At 41.8% G+C, this 17,363-nt stretch overlaps 1 protein-coding gene across 1 annotated transcript; it reads left to right on the top strand.

The window, feature by feature from the left end:
- Positions 1–301: 301 nt before the first annotated feature.
- LOC130174008 (E3 ubiquitin-protein ligase RNF38-like) lies at positions 302–17,303 on the top strand. The gene is made up of 12 exons (XM_056383589.1): positions 302–1,737; positions 5,753–5,805; positions 5,976–6,157; positions 9,919–10,360; positions 11,579–11,719; positions 11,879–12,067; positions 13,112–13,273; positions 13,376–13,479; positions 14,425–14,506; positions 14,589–14,710; positions 15,136–15,235; positions 16,189–17,303. Exons 1-12 carry the CDS (start codon positions 1,452–1,454, stop codon positions 16,249–16,251), a joined length of 1,926 nt encoding a protein of 641 aa, XP_056239564.1. The 5' UTR covers positions 302–1,451; the 3' UTR covers positions 16,252–17,303.
- Positions 17,304–17,363: the final 60 nt, after the last annotated feature.

Genomic DNA, 17,363 nt, shown 5'->3' with positions numbered 1-17,363 from the left:
TTTTTCAAAGCGCTGTCTTATAGTATCTGCTATGAAGCTGCTGAATTATTAATGAGCTGAGCAGCTGCCCGGGGTTTGCCAGACCGAAGCAGTCAACTCAGATAACAAGCGTCTACTTCAAATCGAACTTGACCGCTGCCAATTAAATAAAAGTCGCTTTTGCAGATTTAGTAGAAACTTCAACATGTCCTCGCTTTTGGGTTTGTGTGATTTATCTACAACAATGACGCGAGTTAGCCTATTGCCGAGCGATACGTTTCTCTGTGATCGATTGGGGGCGACTCGGCAGAGATGTGAAACTCCCATTGATTGATCTCCACTACACTCCCCGCTGACCAGAGAAAACACAGCGAATGCGAGAGGGGATTTAAATTGGACAAATATTGTCCACCTTACTTGACGGATAAGGTAGCTATCTGCTTTCTCGTGCGGTCTGAGGTAATCCGCTATTAGCACCGTTTAATGACTAGCCTAACATCGATACAGTGCGGCGTTAGCTAGCTTGTAATGTCGGCACTGTTGGACTTGTTTTCCCCTCTAGACCCCGCTTCCTTTTAGCCTCGGGCTAGCTGGAAAATCGAAATTATGCTAATGAACGAGCAGGTATAGTTTGCCAACGCAAAGGGGTGTAACTTTACTACTTACAGTGGGCTCCCCGTTGCAGTTTAGTTGTAATTTGTTCACAAACCAATGCTAATAACTTTGTTTCACAGCCAGCTATCAGGGCGGTTGGTTTCCTTTAGTTTGCTAACGCTCGACAGCTAGCCATCTTGCTTGTGTTCAGGGATTTAAGTATTAAACTTGGCTAGCTTTTGGTGGCAGAGATATTAACTTCAGTTGCAGTTACTTGCTAATGTATGCGTCGGCAATGGACTCACTCGTTTAGGACCCAACTGCTTGTTACCAATGCCTGTAAAAATACTTTATTTTACTGTCGAAAAGCCTGACAGTGGTCCTCTGTGAAAAGACAATAGAGAAGCTGAGACTTGCTCAGCTGTTGTTCTGGTAACGACGAAAACCACTGATAACTAAACTGTATTTTGATTCTTGTTTTGCTTTACCGCATGCCGATTTAACTAGAACATTTCAAAGCTTATGCACGTTCATAAGTAATAAAATACAAAAGCGGTCTCCGTTAAGTTGACCCGCACAGATAGCCGGGGGAGAGTGGATGGAGTCGATGCAGATGTTGCTTGTGCGACATATGAGGGCTGTGCTTCCCTGAACCCGCTCCTTCCAGGTATCCCACCTCATTATATTAAAACACCAGCTTTAAATGTCCCAGAAAACACTCGCAGTAACCCGTCGTCATCAGAGGTAACTAGGTGGAAATATAGACGCAGAGAAGCGGTCTGAAGAGGGAGGCTCCTGCCCGTTTCTGGACGTCCACCTCTCCAGCCTACCTTCATCACGTCCATCCACCACCGCCCTCCTCCTCTTCCTCTCCAGCCATGGACCCCCCGAGGACGCGGTCGCGGTCTCGGTCTGGCTTCTATCATTTCGGCATGAATGGCAGCGTTGGAAGCAATGGTAGTGGTAACGCGGTCGGTAACGGGAGCTTGATGAACGCCAGCGGAGGAGGGGTGAGCTACCCGCAGCAGAGCAACCCTGGCTGGGCGCCGCACCACGGTGGTCGTAGCTACCCGGAGAGCCAGCAGCAACACACCCAGGGGAGCTACCTGTCCGCAGGGGCGCAGCGCCACTCTTCGCACGGAGCTCACAGACACCCCGGGGCCGGTAAGCAGGCTTCAGTAAACAGGGCCTGCAGCCCGGCTAGATGCATCATTACACACACTCACACAGGATACACCCCCTGAGGGATGCAGGCAGACCACTAGCAGCTTAACAGGCTTTGAGACATTTAACTAAAAGGCTTGGTGCTTTCACTGCCAGCTGTTGCTTGAAAGGACAGCTATGTGTCATGTCAGGGGATGTAGTAGAGGCTCTGCTCTAGAGGTTTGAGTAGCATTTACTTAGGTAAATAGGGCACACCAGGTTCCTGAACTTCCTGTCTTGTGTGTCACTGCCTGGCCTAATACTTGCAGTGCAAATTATCCTGGCCCTCAGTAGGAATTTAGCACTGCAGAATTTTCCTTTGGATAGTCCAGGGATGGTGGTGCTGAAGGCCCACAGGTCATATTATGTTACTCCTGTGGAGATCGGGGACAGATTCATTTGCCTCGTGGTGTAGACATGCTACATACTCTTCAGTCTTTACGAGAGCTGTGTATGAGAGGAGTTGGATTAAAAGAGCAGTTTAGAGCCTTGACACAAGCCTTGAATTTGTTTGAAACGAAAGCTCTTTCTAGATAGTGATTTTATCTTTTTGTTTTAGATCGCTCACTGCTGTGGTACAGGCTGGCGTAATACAGTCATCCTAGCAGTTCACCATGAACCTTAGTGCTATTCAACTTACATTTTAGCCTGTGCAAAGCTATATATTGTCCCAAACTAGTCAAACAGGTCCCTCATCAGTGATTCAGGGCAGAGTAAAGATTGATGTTGTACTTTTAAAGCACTGTCCAAACACAAAGAACCAGAGAAACAGTAGAGTTGATGGTTTATTCACTTTGTCATATCAGATTTATTTGTATTGCTCAGTATCAGTCAAACAGTGATTCATTTGACTCTTCATGCCCACAACATCGACAGTTCCTTACCCAACCCAAACTCACTAAAACCTTTAAAGAATAAGAGGAAGAAACGAATTAAACTGCCATATCAGAAAAATCAAAGTGAGACTGCACCCCAGGCTCTTGCCATTGTTTGCAACGTTAGTACCAGTCTGGTTAGTCTTCAGCAGGTTTCCATGGCTGGCTATTGGAAAGTGACCGGAGAAACCTTCTGTAATACGAGATTGGATCCCCTCAAAGGCAAAAAAAAGTGCAGTGAATGAATGAAAGCAGGCTTTTAATGGGCCTCTGTCGTAATAGCAGCACTGTTGCCAAACACCCAAAATAACCCACACATAGGGGACGCACACAGAAACACATGCTTCCTAAATTGAAAGACTACAGTGGGGTTTGTGTGAATGACTTAACCAGTGAATCTCCCTGCTGTGTGAGCTGCCTTATTCCTCTTAGCAGCTGCACATGCCTCTTCATCGTTGGCTTGTGTGTGTGTGTGTGTGTGTGTGTGTGTGTGTGTGTGTGTGTGTGTGTGTGTGTGTGTGTGTGTGTGTGTGTGTGTGTGTGTGTGTGTGTGTGAGAGTGTGTGAGAGTGTGTGAGAGTGTGTGAGAGTGTGTGAGAGTGTGTGAGAGAGAGACGTGTTCTGCTGTGCTTGTATGATGTGCATTACAGATTTTCTGTTTGCCTGTGCTTGTTTGTTTTTGTACGTGTCACAGTATTACACCCCTTGGTATCACTTTGTGCAGAAAGTGTCAGGGTTTGTTTTGGGGGTGTTAAAATGTGTGTCCCTGTGTTACCTCAGTTTTTTTTCCTTTTTATTTCCTCCTCCTCTTTCACTCCCCCAGTTTCAAACAGTGAGTGTTGCATCCCACAACCTGACAGCATTGCAACTTAATAGCAACCAGTTTTTACAGATTAATACTGTCATGAGATCTCTACAGAATATGTGGGTAAAATAGGTTGTTTCTTTATTTTTTTGGCTTGTCTCTTCTAAATAATGGTTCAAGTATTTGTATCTCAGTTAAAGACCAGGAGAAAAATTGCTACTCTGTGACAGCTGATACTCAAAGTTTTCGACACTGCCTGACTGGATTGTCATTCCTGAAAGAAATGGTGTCAGTCTTCCCCAGCAGCTATGCTTGGAGGAAACAAGGTTGTGTGTGCTCGCCAGCAGAGCCCATCCAGTCTGGCTCACCATCCCCTTTCCTATGGACCCTGGGGTGAATCAGCATTAACAGACCTAGTTCTGCACAAAACACATGGGCGGCAGAGTCCTCGGACCCTATGAGGTCTAAATAAAAAGGGATGGTAGATGAATAAAGATGTAAGCCAGTGTGTTGGCCCTCCTGTCGGCTAGTCAGTCAACCAACCGTCCCTCTGGTCTCCGCAGCCACTGGCAGGGCGTCTTTGAGCTGTCACTATCGGCAGACTTCACATGGCTCTGGAGTGGTGTCACAAAGACAAGAAAGGGGTGGGTGGGTGGGAAAGGGGGGGCTCTTTCAGATCTGTTTTTTCTGAGGAGGCTGAAGGGGCTGTTTGGATGAGGGAGGCATGGAAGGAAAAAACAGAAAGAGATGATGGGAGGAGGAGTTTTTTTTCCTCCTCTTTTTGTTGATTAAAGGTTTTTGGGGGACTGCTTAGAGGAAACTCTTGTCAGCTGAGTTCAAGGACATCCTTCTTAAGCTGCTGAAATGTCTGTGTGCACATGCTGCATCCAGATTGCACATGTGGACTGTCAGATAAACAGCTGGGAGAGCATTGTGTTTTTCTGAGATTATGTGCATGGCGTTAGTGCTTTATGCAGTGATACGATTTTTCTCTTTTTTTACTATTTAATATTTTTGGACACACTAATCTCATTCATATCAATAAGTCTTTTCTGTGATGGTCTATTGATCTTTGGAGAGAGATTTCTATTGCTTATTTCCCCACCACAAGCAAATAACAAAATGGGCAAGAGGCATTCTACTGAGCAGTTGTTGCTGAGCTAATAATGATTCACTGCCTTGCTCAGGGATACTTCAGCATAGCAGATTTTTGCCAACACACAGATTTGAACCCAGACTTCCTGGTAATGATAAGGGAGTACTGTACACTGGTGGTTCAGTTTATGGGCTAGTACTAGGGCTGCAACTAACAATTAGTTTCCTTGATGATTAATCTGTGAATTATTTTTTTCCATTAATCAAGTCTAAAAAATGTTAGAAAATAGTGTGAAAGGTTGCTTGTTTTGTCAAACCAACAGTCCAAAACAAAAAGATATTCAATTTACAACGATAGAAAACAGACAAAAGCAGCAAATCGTAACATCTGAGAAGCTGAAAGCTGGTAACTGTTGGCATTTTTGCCTAATAAAGTACTTAAACAATTCCATCGATTATCAACATGGTTGCAGATTAACTTTCAATCAATCAATCAATCAATCAATCAATCAATCAATCAATCAATCAATCAATCAATCAATCGTTTCACCTCTAGATAGCACACTACAATAACTTGCAGAAAAGTGATGACAATGTCTAGAGGCAAAAGTTATTAACGCCATTCAAACAATGTATTGTGTGCTTCAATTTGCATAAAACCAACAAGATGCTCCGAAATGTTGTTCATGTTTGATTGTGGATGTCTTGTGTGTCTGTTTCTGTGAGTCTGCATGGCAGGCTTTTCATGGTAGATCAGAGAGAATGATTTGTCTGTGAGAGGATGGTTCCAGCGTGATATCTTCCAGAGATGGGCTCCTCTCTTGTCTTACCATTTAAAGCTGGAAATTTTAAAAGCCTGATTGGAAGACAGACTCAGTGACAACAGGGAACTGTAAGTCTTGTTTGTGTACCAAGACGTCAGATGCACATTTTTCTTGTCAGTGTTGGATAATGTGGTGGTAAGTCAGTTTAACTGTTCAACTGTTCAAGCAAACCAGCCAGGCTGCATCAAGATAACGACTTTTTGGCATCCAGTGTGGTCTCAGAATGGAAAAAGAAATCAAAGGCAACCAGCTGCTTGTGTGTTTTTTGGTGTGGTTGTATTTCTGTTGGCTAAGCAAGCTTATGTCCATGTGTCTTGTGATGTTGTTTTTCTTAGCTCTCTTATCTGATTGTGTTTTTATTTCCTCTGTGGCCTGCAGGAGGAGTGCTACATTTTCATCCAGATAATGTGTGCAGTGAGGATCGGGACAAAGTAAGTATGAAACATGACCACTGCCTGTTACCTCTGCTTTGATCCTGGTTTGAATAGGATTTGTAAGTTATTGTGTCTCTTTCTTATTCATTCTCTCCTTTTGTCTGTCCCCTTTTTCTTTTTTCCTGACCGACCATTCCTCTGGTTCCCCCTCCTTCACCTCTGTGCAGATGGAAGACAGCCCAAGCCCCAAGAGGCAGCGTCTTTCTCAGCAGTCCATGTTGGATCTGAGCTCTGCCCCCCCCTCTACTCCTTCCTCTCCCATTCGCCCCTGGGAGCTGCCTCCAAGTCGCAGACCACACCCCCACTACATGCCAGAGAGATGCCACACACCTGTTCGCAACCGACGCAGGTAAGTGTGTTAATGTGTGTGACCAAAATACACATAACCATTATCTTCATTATTAAGCTGGTAAATGTTCAGCCAATTAAATGTAAAAAATAATGAGAAGTTCCCATCAAAGAATTACAAGATCCCAGATTTATATCTTTACAGTTTTTCTCAGTCGCTTTGGTTCATTTCTTGAATCATCCTCGACATTTGCAAAACAGTAAGTGAATTTCAATTTTCAATTTCAATTCGTACAAATAGCAAAACACCATGGATTACCTGCAAAAGCCAGTCTCTTACTCAAAATCTTTAGTTCATCTCTCAAAAGTAAATATCTGTCAATGAACATGTCACTGCCATCAGATGACAAGTCCTTGTGTTATTGTGTACGGATAAGACAGTCAAATTGCTTAGTCGTGTTGTCAATATAACAGTGTCTCTGGTGGGATGTTCTGATGTAAACTATGGCTAAAGTTTTGATGACACTTATTGTAAATTGTTAGTTACACCTTAGTGTATGTGGGAGATTGATTGCAAGAGACTGGACAAGATTCACATTTACGCTTTTACTGTTTTTATTTATTTGTTGACAGACCATGTCATTGTGATACAGAAAGGAAAAAGACAGCACTGCATAGCACAAATAAAAAAACAAAAATAAAGTAGAAATGTGAACATAGGACAATCTCCTTAGGGAAAACTGTACATGCAGCGCTGTAGGAATTACAGTGCAGTCTTCCTACACCTCCTGACGTTCCTGTCTGTTGGGCCACAAATTCTCATCCACATCACAACGAATATCTTCTCTTGCGATGCAGCGTGGAAAGAATCTTTTAGAGTGTCTTATCCAGCCTCTGCAGGCATCTGCTGTGATGTCATCACACGCTGCATCCATGGCGGCCAGAAGGGTCATCTGTGTATGTGGCTGGCGATCATATACTTTCCATCTCCATGCTGAGAAAAATTCCTCAATGGGGTTAAGGAATGGGGAGTAGGGTGAGAGGAACTCCATCAGCATCCTGTTGTGGGTCGCAAACTATTGCCTGATGATGTTGGAGCGATGGAAACTGACATTGTCCCAAACTATCACGTACTTTGGCAAGTCATCTCCAATCTGACCCCTCTCTTGTTCAGGGATGAGATCCCTGTAGAGAGTGTCTAAAAAGGTGACAAGACGCTCTGTATTGTATGGCCCAATAATGGGAATATGCGTTAGCACACCATTCTCAGAGATAGCAGCACCCATGGTTATGTTCCCGCCCCGTTGGCCCGGCACATCAACTGTAGCTCTGTGGCCGATGATATTTCGACCACGCCTTCTGCGTTTCGTTAGGTTGAAGCCAGCCTCATCCATGTAGATGAAGTTGTGCGGTGGTTCACTTGCTTCCAGTTCCATCATACGCTATATCCAGAAGACACAGAATGAGTTTTATGAATTACATGCATTTTCATTTTGGACAAGATACATTTACATCAAATGTATACAGCACATATTGCAACTTCTTTTCTACAGCCATAGCAAATGTGTAAAGGTCACACTTACTGTAATGTATATCAATGTTGTACTGTTTACTGTGAGGTACAGTTACTGCATGCTCATACGTGTTTTACCTGTACATACTGGTAGCGCAGCTCCTTCACTCTTTCACCATTTCTTTCAAATGGAACAGTGTACAGCTGCTTCATATTCATTTGGTGTCTTTTCAGCACCCTGTCAATGGTTGAGATGCTGACTGTTTGGATGTTTTCAAAGATGTTGTTGTCCTCTATAATGGCACTCTTTATCTCCCTTAGTCTTATGGCATTGTTTTCTACAACCATGGTGCAAATAGCCTCCTCCTGTTCAGGTGTGAAAAGGGGCCCTCTGCCACCCCTGTGAAGTTGCCTTGAAGTCCTATGTGGGAAAAATATAGTAATACAAAACACAAAATCTAGTAAGATAAAATGTCACTGTATAAAATATACTTACTGTATATTGTAAAATGCAAGTGGAATACTGTAATATTGTATGAAGCATTACAGAAAGTCTACAGTATTACAGTACAGTTCCTATTGTTAGATTACATACCTGCTCTCTCGACGAAAAGTCTGAATGATTGAGGACACAGTTGTTCTCCCAACATTTGGCTGCACCCTTCGACCAGCCTCGGCCATTGTAAGCCCATGATTGAGAACGTGGTCTACAAGTGTGGCTCTTATCTCATCAGGGACACGCATATGTCCTCGGCCTCTTCTGCCTCTTCCTCTGTTTTGCCTCCCAACTCCTCCGCCACGCAGCCTCACTCCTCTTCCTCTTCTTCTTCTCTCTGGCTGTTGACCCCGTCCAATTCCTTGTCGTTCCATTGTCAGACATTGTAACATTGTGTTGTGCTCCGGCTATATATATACTTGCCAGTTGATGGTTCATGAGATGCACCTTTGAGCTATTTCAGAAAACTGGTTGATCATTCGTTGATCTATCGCTTCACATATTTCCCTTCGTTAGAGAAAGTCAAGATTCACCTGGGAGCAATTTACCAATTCAGGACAGATTTAGAAAAAAAAGTCTAATGGAAATGTATAGAGATATGCTTGACATATTATGACAACTTGTTCAACCATTTTGCATGTAAAGACTTATGCGATGAACTAATGCCTAAATGTTGTGGGGGGTGAGACTATTCACAGAGACCCATTATAATACATTTTGATCAACATGACATAAGCAATTGATAATGTAGGAAACAGCAGAGAATTGTACATAATCATTTGCATGATGAACCAAAGCATTTGCAACTTGTTCAAAGAAATGAGAAACTGCTTTTTTGATGTGCACAAGTGACACAATGATGTGAAGATTGAACAAGTAGTTTTGAGAATTTCAATTCTGATCTGAGAAATGTACCAAAGCGACTGAGAAAAACTGTAAGTAGCTTTTCCTGTCAGTCTAAAAACATAAACGTGTTCAAATAAAAATGATATGAAAAAAACAAGAAGAAGGATTTGAGGAACTGTAACTTAAAAATTATGTTTTTTAGAAAGAAATAGATAGAAATCTATCAGGATTTTTATTACAATTTTTGTCATCTGATACTGTCAGTTAGGCACTTGTGAAATCACTGAAATAGAGCTGAAATGATTAGTCATAGAATAGTTGCCTTTCACAAAATAATTCTGAACCTATTTTAATCATCGCTTTGTTTAATTAATTTTTCATGCAAAAATACACAACATTCCCAGACTGAAAAACTCCCAGACAAATGTGAGGATTTGCTACTTTTCTCTTGTTGTTTATCACTGTAAACTGAATATCTTTGGGTTTTAGACTATAGGTCAGACAAAATGTAGAAAGTTGTGACAGGCATCCTTTTCACTTTTCTGCCAAATGATGAGTTGATTGACTGAAAAAATAATTAGCAGATTAATTGATGATGAAAATAATCATTACATGCAGCCAAACATTTATTTGCATTTATTAAACCAGGTGAGCCAGACAAGCTTACACAAAAACAAAATGGTTGAAAATATTGAACTATAAATCACAGTGCAGTGCAGTAGTCCCATTCAGTCAGTAATGATGTTTAAGTCAGTCTGAACATGTATGTAGTACACTGAAGGCAGAAAACCTGCGGTTAAAATACAGTCTTGTTCTTCTGTCCTGCTTTTTGTCAATATTACCTTAATCAGGAATTCATATTCAAACATTTTGCAGTAGGTGGCAGCTCCAGTATTTATGGCGATGCATATGACAATGTAGCTTCTTCTGCCTCTTCTTTAGTTTTCCCCTCTTTCTTCCACCTCAGCCCTCCAATGAGACGCCAGCGTGGCCGGAGAGACCGCCTGACCCGCCACCACCACCACGCCCACAACAACCACCACCACTACAACAGCAACAACAACAACCACCACCATCACCACCACCCCAACGCCCACCATCATCACCACCACCACCTGCACTCTCACCACGGTCTGTCATCAGGCCACCAGGATGAAAACTACCGCCACCAGGCTCCTCCTCAGGGCTACCCACCCTACAGCCAGCAACCACCCCGAGGGCCTGGGCCTGGGCCGGGGCCCGGGCCTGAAGAGCGCCCAGGTTACCATCCCCCAAACCCTTCCCCGAGGCCCCTCCACCAGTCACCGAACCTGTCGCCCAGGCTGCTGCACCCTGCGGCCCACCCACAGCACCCACACCCTCACCCATCCCAGCAACAAAGCAGTGTGGTGCTTGACCTCCATGAGCAGGTGAGTTCTTTGTTAGTGAGGTGTACATGCAGTTTAGAAAGGACTGAAATTACTCTAGTAAGGCCTCAGAAATGAGAACACGACTTGCGTGATTCTCAAAGGTCGTCATCCTCTTGCACATTGTTGTCGCTTCCTCGTGCTGCACAAGAATGAGAAACACTCACAAAGAGGTGATGACATTTTATATCCAAATGGTCAAAGGTCAACTTCACTGTGACATCATAATGTTCTGAAAAAACTGCTCTAGCCATTACTCAATGATGTAATACAGGAAGGGGAGATTGTGACCATATTTCCTGCAACTTGGCTGGTTAGCAGAGGCATGCAACCACGAGGCGGTAATTCTAGTTCTAGTAGTTCCATTGGGGCTGATTCAGTGAAATAAGTTTTTAAATTGGCTGGGGTGGAGGAAACTTTATTGGCAAAATGGAAACTTTACCCTTGAGAAACTGTGGTGTTTATCATTCGATCCCTTCGGAAAGCCAACCAGAAATTATTTTTTAGTTTAAAGCATCATGTCCAGGATTTGAGAAATACTCACAAATACAACTTTTTTTTTTTTTTTTTTTTTTTGTTTATTTCAACATGTGAATATGTTTGACTCATTTCTGGAAATAGAGTGAAACACATTACATGACTAATTGGATTTTATGGGAACAATTTCCATTTGCTGATAATCTGCAAAATCTGTTAAAGGCCCAATTTTAATCTGCAGGTTGTTGTGGTGTTTTGAGTGAAATAAAATCACTTCAATTATAATTTAACCAAGTTCATGTCAGAATTCACATCCACACACTGGTGCCAGTTAAAGCATGAAAAAGCATAACTTTTATGCAAAATGCTTCTGTAACCTCAAAATTTGTTCCACATCTTATTATTGACCTTTCTAATCAAACTGAGTTTTCCATTTCCTTTTGTTATTTGAATCCATCAAAAACATGAAAGATGTGGACAGACATGCATAACCAGGCTGAATCCTTTTATTAGCATAATTTAAAGTCCAAAGTGATGTTTGTTACCATGAAAGTTTGAATTTTATCATCTCAGAAAAAGCCTGTATTTTTGGGAAACCTCACAGATAGAAACATTAGTGATTGATGCATGAGGTATTGAAATGTTTAGTTGGGGCATAGAAGATGTTCCAAGTCTTCTGTTAGAGCTGCTCAGCTTTAAATCATAGACTGCATGTTTAATGTTGAGTTTGATCTCATTATTTAGGGTTCAGCTCCAGTATCGTATCCTGTGTCTCCTCCGGGAGCGCCACCTGGCCTGCCCCCTCGCTCTGCCCCTCAGCAGATCCCAGCATGCTCGGTGGTTTTCAGTGGACAGCACTATCCCGTCTGCAGCGTCCCTCCTCCCGTGAGTGTGTTCGTGCTTTTGTGAGAGATTGTTTACAGCTGGTGTAGTTGCACATTTACTGAGGAGCTTTCTTCATTTGATGTATTCAAAAATACTGTTTGCAACTTGCCTTTCTTCCTAAATTTAATCTTGCGTTTTCTTTTTTTCCTTCTTTGTCAGGTCATTCAGACCTGTTCTGTGCAGCACTTACCGATGCCCTATCCCTTCCCATCACTGCTGTCCAGTGACCCGGCCTTCCTACTTCCCCCTCCTCACCTCCCCCATCCCCCAACACACCTTTCCCACCACCCACCTCACCTGGCCCAGCCTGGACAGTTTGGACCCTATCCGACACAGCAGGCACGATCGGTGAGTAGGAATGCATATGTTGCGTCGTTGTGATTTGTTTCAACCTTAGCAAAATTGGTATCAGATGCATCCTTTGTGAATATAGGAAAGAACAATATCTTATTTTTAAAGTCTCAATTCACAAGATGATGATGTCTAACGATCTATGCGTGTCTTAAAAAGGCTTTCTTCCCTTTTTGATATGAACAAAAACTTGTTTCCACTCGAAGATGCAGTGTGTCAGTCAGCATCTTCCACTCTTCACTTTCGATGTTCCACCTCCTGAATAAAAATGCAGCAAAAAAGGTGTTTTACCATGTTAAAGCAAAATAGGTGATGCATATTTTATACATTTGAGTCGAACCAATTTTCTCTCATCTCCTTATGTAGTTGCAAACACTTAGACTCTGTTCAGACCTGGCATTAACATCCATCTCAAGTGGACAGTTCTAAGTACAAGTGATAAGTAATTTATTTTTTTGTGAACGCAAATACGTTGCAACATCCTCCGCCACAATCTAATTATTCCTTCCAGTTTCATAATGAACCAAATATATTATATTATTTCAAATGGCTAAAACATTATTTCACTGAGTTGTGTGCAGCGCAACTATTCGCTCAACCCCTCCGTGCCCCTCCCTTCCCCTGTCTGTAGTCGGATTGGCTAAAAAAAAACCACAACACATATGTGTTTATTCACATATAGAATGGGGAAATGAGATTCCATCACAAGTGGTCAATTGAGATGCATATGGAGATGCATTTTTAGTGGCTTGTGTGAACTGATGCGCTTAGAGCTGTCCATTTCTGATTGGATCACCCACGATGAATGTTAATGCCAGGTCTGAACAGGACTGTAGGAATAGTGTACTGTTTGGTAAAAAGAGTAAAATCCACAAATGAAAACGAGACGCACATTAGTAATGCAGTTAAAGAAGAATTGAAGGGAAGAGTTGAATAAATAATAATTATAATCTACACCTAAATTGATGTTATCTTGTGTGTAATTTGCTTCTGCTGCTGTGATTACAACAATCTTAGCATATCTCTCCTTTGCTTTCCCAGCCATTACAAAGGATAGAGAATGACGTGGAGCTGCTTGGAGAGCACCTGTCTCTGGGTGCTGGGCTCCACTATCCCCCCGCCACCCACCCAGCCCTCACCCCACACTCCACACAGCTTCACTTCCTTTCCCATGACCCCCTGCCACAGGAGTTCTTTGGAGTGGTGAGCAAATGATTAAGTAGATGAAATGTATATAATTGTTTTTCAACCTAAAAATGAAAACTGTGAATTATCTAACATGTATGTGTTGTCACTCGCTCCTAGTCCTATCCAAACTTCATTCCTCGGCGTCTCCCGGGGCGACGGTACCGCTCACAACAGCCACTGCCACCTTCGCCTTACCACCCAAGCCTCCTGCCTTACTTCCTGTAAGTAGATCAATCCATTAATGTTCTAAAAAAAGAATTCACCCCAATCACATTCACAAATCTTAATGAAAATATAAAATGAGGATAAATTTGATCAAGTTGATATCTGTGATTTTCTGAGATTTATTTTGATTAATCATGCCTGGAGAAGACAAAAGAGAGACAATAGAACAGATAATTAAAAAAAACGTTTAAAATATGTTCAGATCATTTTATTTTGTTGGATGTGGATACTGAAAGTCTTTTCCAAGATAAGTAATTTCTGAGAGATCTTTAGACATTAGTTGGATCATGAGCCCTCAGCAAAGAAATCATTCAAAAAAATATTTATCCAGCAGTTTCAGATCTTGGTGAAATACTGAATACAAGACAAATATAAGGCGAGATTAAATAGTTTAAATAAGATGATAAAATAGTAACATTTTTTTGGGCCATTAACTATTTAACTTGGTCCCAAATGCTATCAGAGCTTCTTTTTGTAAAGTTTTGAGAGAAAATTAAAGAACCAGTTTGTAGGTACTAGGGGGATCTATTAGAAGAAATGGAATATAATATTCTTAATTATGTTTTCGTTACTGTATAATCACCTGAAATTAAGAATTGTATTGTGTTCATTTGCTTAGAATGAGCCCTTCATATTTACATGGGGAGCATGTGTCTACAGTAGCCCAAAACAGACAAACCAAACAATGGATCTAGAGGGCCTTTCATGTCTTTAGGTGACCTGAAGGTCACGTAGGTTCTCTTACAGGCTTGGAAAGGGAGGGGTGAGGGGGGGTTATTCAGTTGGTTGCAGGCTGTAACCTCACCACTAGATGTCAGTAAAGACTTCATACTGGTCCTCTAACTACTGAAACACAGCTTAGCTACTCAGCTGCATAATTTGCTTTTTTAATTCTCTGATCAACTGAACTTAAATAATTCTCTGTTAAATTTCTTTTGTAGTTCGATGCTGCCAGTCCAGCCCACAGGTCCTGCGATCAGCCTAGAGCTGGATGTAGACGATGGAGAGGTGGAAAATTATGAGGTTCGTCTTCATATGTTCTTTATTTGTGTCTGCTGGATGCAGACTCTGATTATTCTACTGTTGCTGATGTTTTCTCCCACAGGCCCTCCTGAACCTCGCTGAGCGTCTGGGAGAGGCCAAACTCCGAGGACTGACCAAAGGAGACATTGAACAGCTTCCCTCCTATCGGTTCAATCCAAATAACCATCAGTCTGAGCAAACACTGTGAGTGCCTTTTACATCCACAAGGTCATCACTGGCTTAGAGGGCGAATTATGGTGAATGAATTTTCTGTTAGCACCTTTAGATCACAGTAAAAGGATTTAGCTGGATTTACTTACAGAAGCTAACGTGCATGAAGTACAGAATCTGTGCAGTTAAATGACAGAGGTGGACATGCTGAGCAAAATGTCCTAATTGTTGATACACATATTTCTCAAAATATAGATTAAAAACACACTTGAGCACTTCAAGTGTGTGAAAGACAGTTTCGGTACTCTCACAATAGAACATCAACTTTTTTTAGTCCTATAAATAACATATTCTATACTAAATCAGCTTTAACGCCCTGTGTGTCACATGGAAAATGTGTTAAACAACAGATTTCCTGTGTTGCCGTACTTTGCATGATCATACCTGTTGTGTTGCAGGTGTGTGGTGTGTATGAGTGATTTTGAGTCCCGCCAACTGCTGCGAGTCCTGCCCTGCAGCCACGAGTTCCACGGAAAATGTGTCGACAAGTGGCTGAGGGTGAGTATCCTCCTATAGTGTCCTACCTGATTTAATGATTTATCCAAATATTTTTATTTTTATTTATTCAAATGTGTTTTTATTGTTTTTAAATACTATTTTAATTTCATCTTAATGTTCTATTTTAATGTATTTCATACCTCTGTAAAGCATTTTGAATTGCTTTGTGTCTGAACGGTGCTATATATATATATAAACTTGCCTTGCTTTGCCTGTGGCTCCAGCTGACTCACACTGTTTGCATGTAGCACACATATAGAAACCACTGATTTCAAGACTGACCACACATTTTGTGGCAGGGGGTTCAAGTCAAAGCCAAAGTGACCAGGCAGTGCTGCATTTAGAGTCTTCATCAGCAACTTGCCTAGAGAAAACCTTATTTTTTTAAGACACATTCACTGTCATCTGTTCAAGTACACATTAATGAAGTGACACAGGCACCTCTTAATTATACAAGTGTGGTGGGAATCTCACTTTTCAAGAGATCTGTCAGATAACAGAGACAAACATCAGGCTGTGTCTAAATGTTCCTAAATTCAGCTCAGACGCATCTGTGAAATCTGAAAACCACACTTAACCCCAGGATGGGAACATCAGAAGGAGCTGTCTGCACACATCGACACGTGATTTCCCACTGAAAACGCTAAAAGAGGCACTTCATCTCCAAGTTCTTGTGTTAATCATAACACAGTCTTATGATTCTGAAGGATGAAGCATTGCCCAAAGCCTCTGTGTGAAGTGGGTTATAAGGATTACAGTTCAATACAAAACAAATGAAAAATTTAATAAGCTGAAATCCGCTGCATAAATCTTTTTTATGAGAAAGTACAGTGGTGAGTTTAGTCACTGTCAAAATGTACAGTTATAGGACTGGGCCTTTTGTGTGCTTTATATCATGACTTAAAATATGACCTACCTCTAAAACTTAACTTGTTTCCTCTCTCTGTCCTCAGGCTAACAGGACGTGTCCCATTTGTCGGGCTGACGCCTCAGAGGTCCAAAGAGACTCAGAGTGACCACATGAGGGAGTCACACTCCTCATCGTCTGTCCGACACGTTCAGTACTGCCTGCTCCTGATATAATGATAGACGTGCGTGCTTGTACACACACACACACACACACACACACACACACACACACACACACAAACACACAAACAAATACCATTTCCTTGCCTTTATGTGCAGCACCCTCTCCTCCTTTTTTGTCTATCACCCTCCCTGAAAATTCCCTCTAGCTCAGTTGTTTTCCTGTCCGTCATTTTTCCTCCTATTAGTCTTTCCTGTACCCGTACATGCACGCTGGTCGTCACTTCTTTCAGTGAGTGACCCACCATCCTGCAGTGGTGTGTGTGTGTGTGTGCGCGTGTGCGCGTGTGTGTGTGTGTGTGTGCGCGCGTTCGTGTGTGCGTGTATGTGTATACGCACCACAACAAGTGCAAGTTGTGTTTGGTCAGCCCTATAATGCAGGGCTGTGGTACATGACTGTATTTTCATTTTGTGTGTGTGAGGGAGATTTTTAGATGTCCTGGAGCATGCCTGAGTTTCTGTTGTGTATCAGACAAAAGTAACAACATCTGAGAGTTTTTTTTGCTCTCATGAGTGACTGACTTTACTTCCTGTTTGTACGTTTATGCACTGTCTGTCTGTATGCATACTCTGTGTGTATGTATGTTATAGACTTTAATCCTTTTCTCTAGTTTGACACTAAGGGTCCATGCTGCCACTATACTTCTCAGTTGCCTATTTGATCCGTTTGTTACAGTAGAATTATTATTATTATTATTATTATTATTATTCGACCATTATAGGTGATTGTTTTCCTGCCTGGCAGTTACCTCATCATTCCGGTTTTGGTTATCTTTCATTGCAAGCGCTTTAGGCACTACTCTGAAATTAAGCACATTATATATTTTTCTTTTTTCTTTCTTTTCTTAGCAAAAATAAGTTTGTCTGTGACTTTGCAGTGGCACATGTGTTACATATATACATATATCTATATATACTGTATAAATCTATGAATATCTGTATACCAAATAAAAGGCTTGATATGAACTTTTTAAACTTAGCATTTTGTATATATTTTTTCTTCTTTTTTATTTTTTAAATTTAACAGAGAATCAAAAGC

This window comes from Seriola aureovittata, chromosome 8 (genome assembly GCF_021018895.1).
Source record: "Seriola aureovittata isolate HTS-2021-v1 ecotype China chromosome 8, ASM2101889v1, whole genome shotgun sequence".
Taxonomy (NCBI): domain Eukaryota; kingdom Metazoa; phylum Chordata; class Actinopteri; order Carangiformes; family Carangidae; genus Seriola; species Seriola aureovittata.
The sequence above is the reverse complement of the archived record's forward strand: the minus strand, read 5'-3'. Positions and strand labels throughout refer to the sequence as shown.

Excerpts from the sequence above, each read along its gene's own strand:
- LOC130174008 (XM_056383589.1), top strand. The coding sequence starts at position 1,452 with ATGGACCCCCCGAGGACGCGGTCGCGGTCTCGGTCTGGCTTCTATCAT. Across the intron at positions 10,361-11,578 it reads TGCTTGACCTCCATGAGCAG|GGTTCAGCTCCAGTATCGTA; the intron begins GTGAGTTCTTTG and ends CTCATTATTTAG. Across the intron at positions 11,720-11,878 it reads TCTGCAGCGTCCCTCCTCCC|GTCATTCAGACCTGTTCTGT; the intron begins GTGAGTGTGTTC and ends CTTCTTTGTCAG.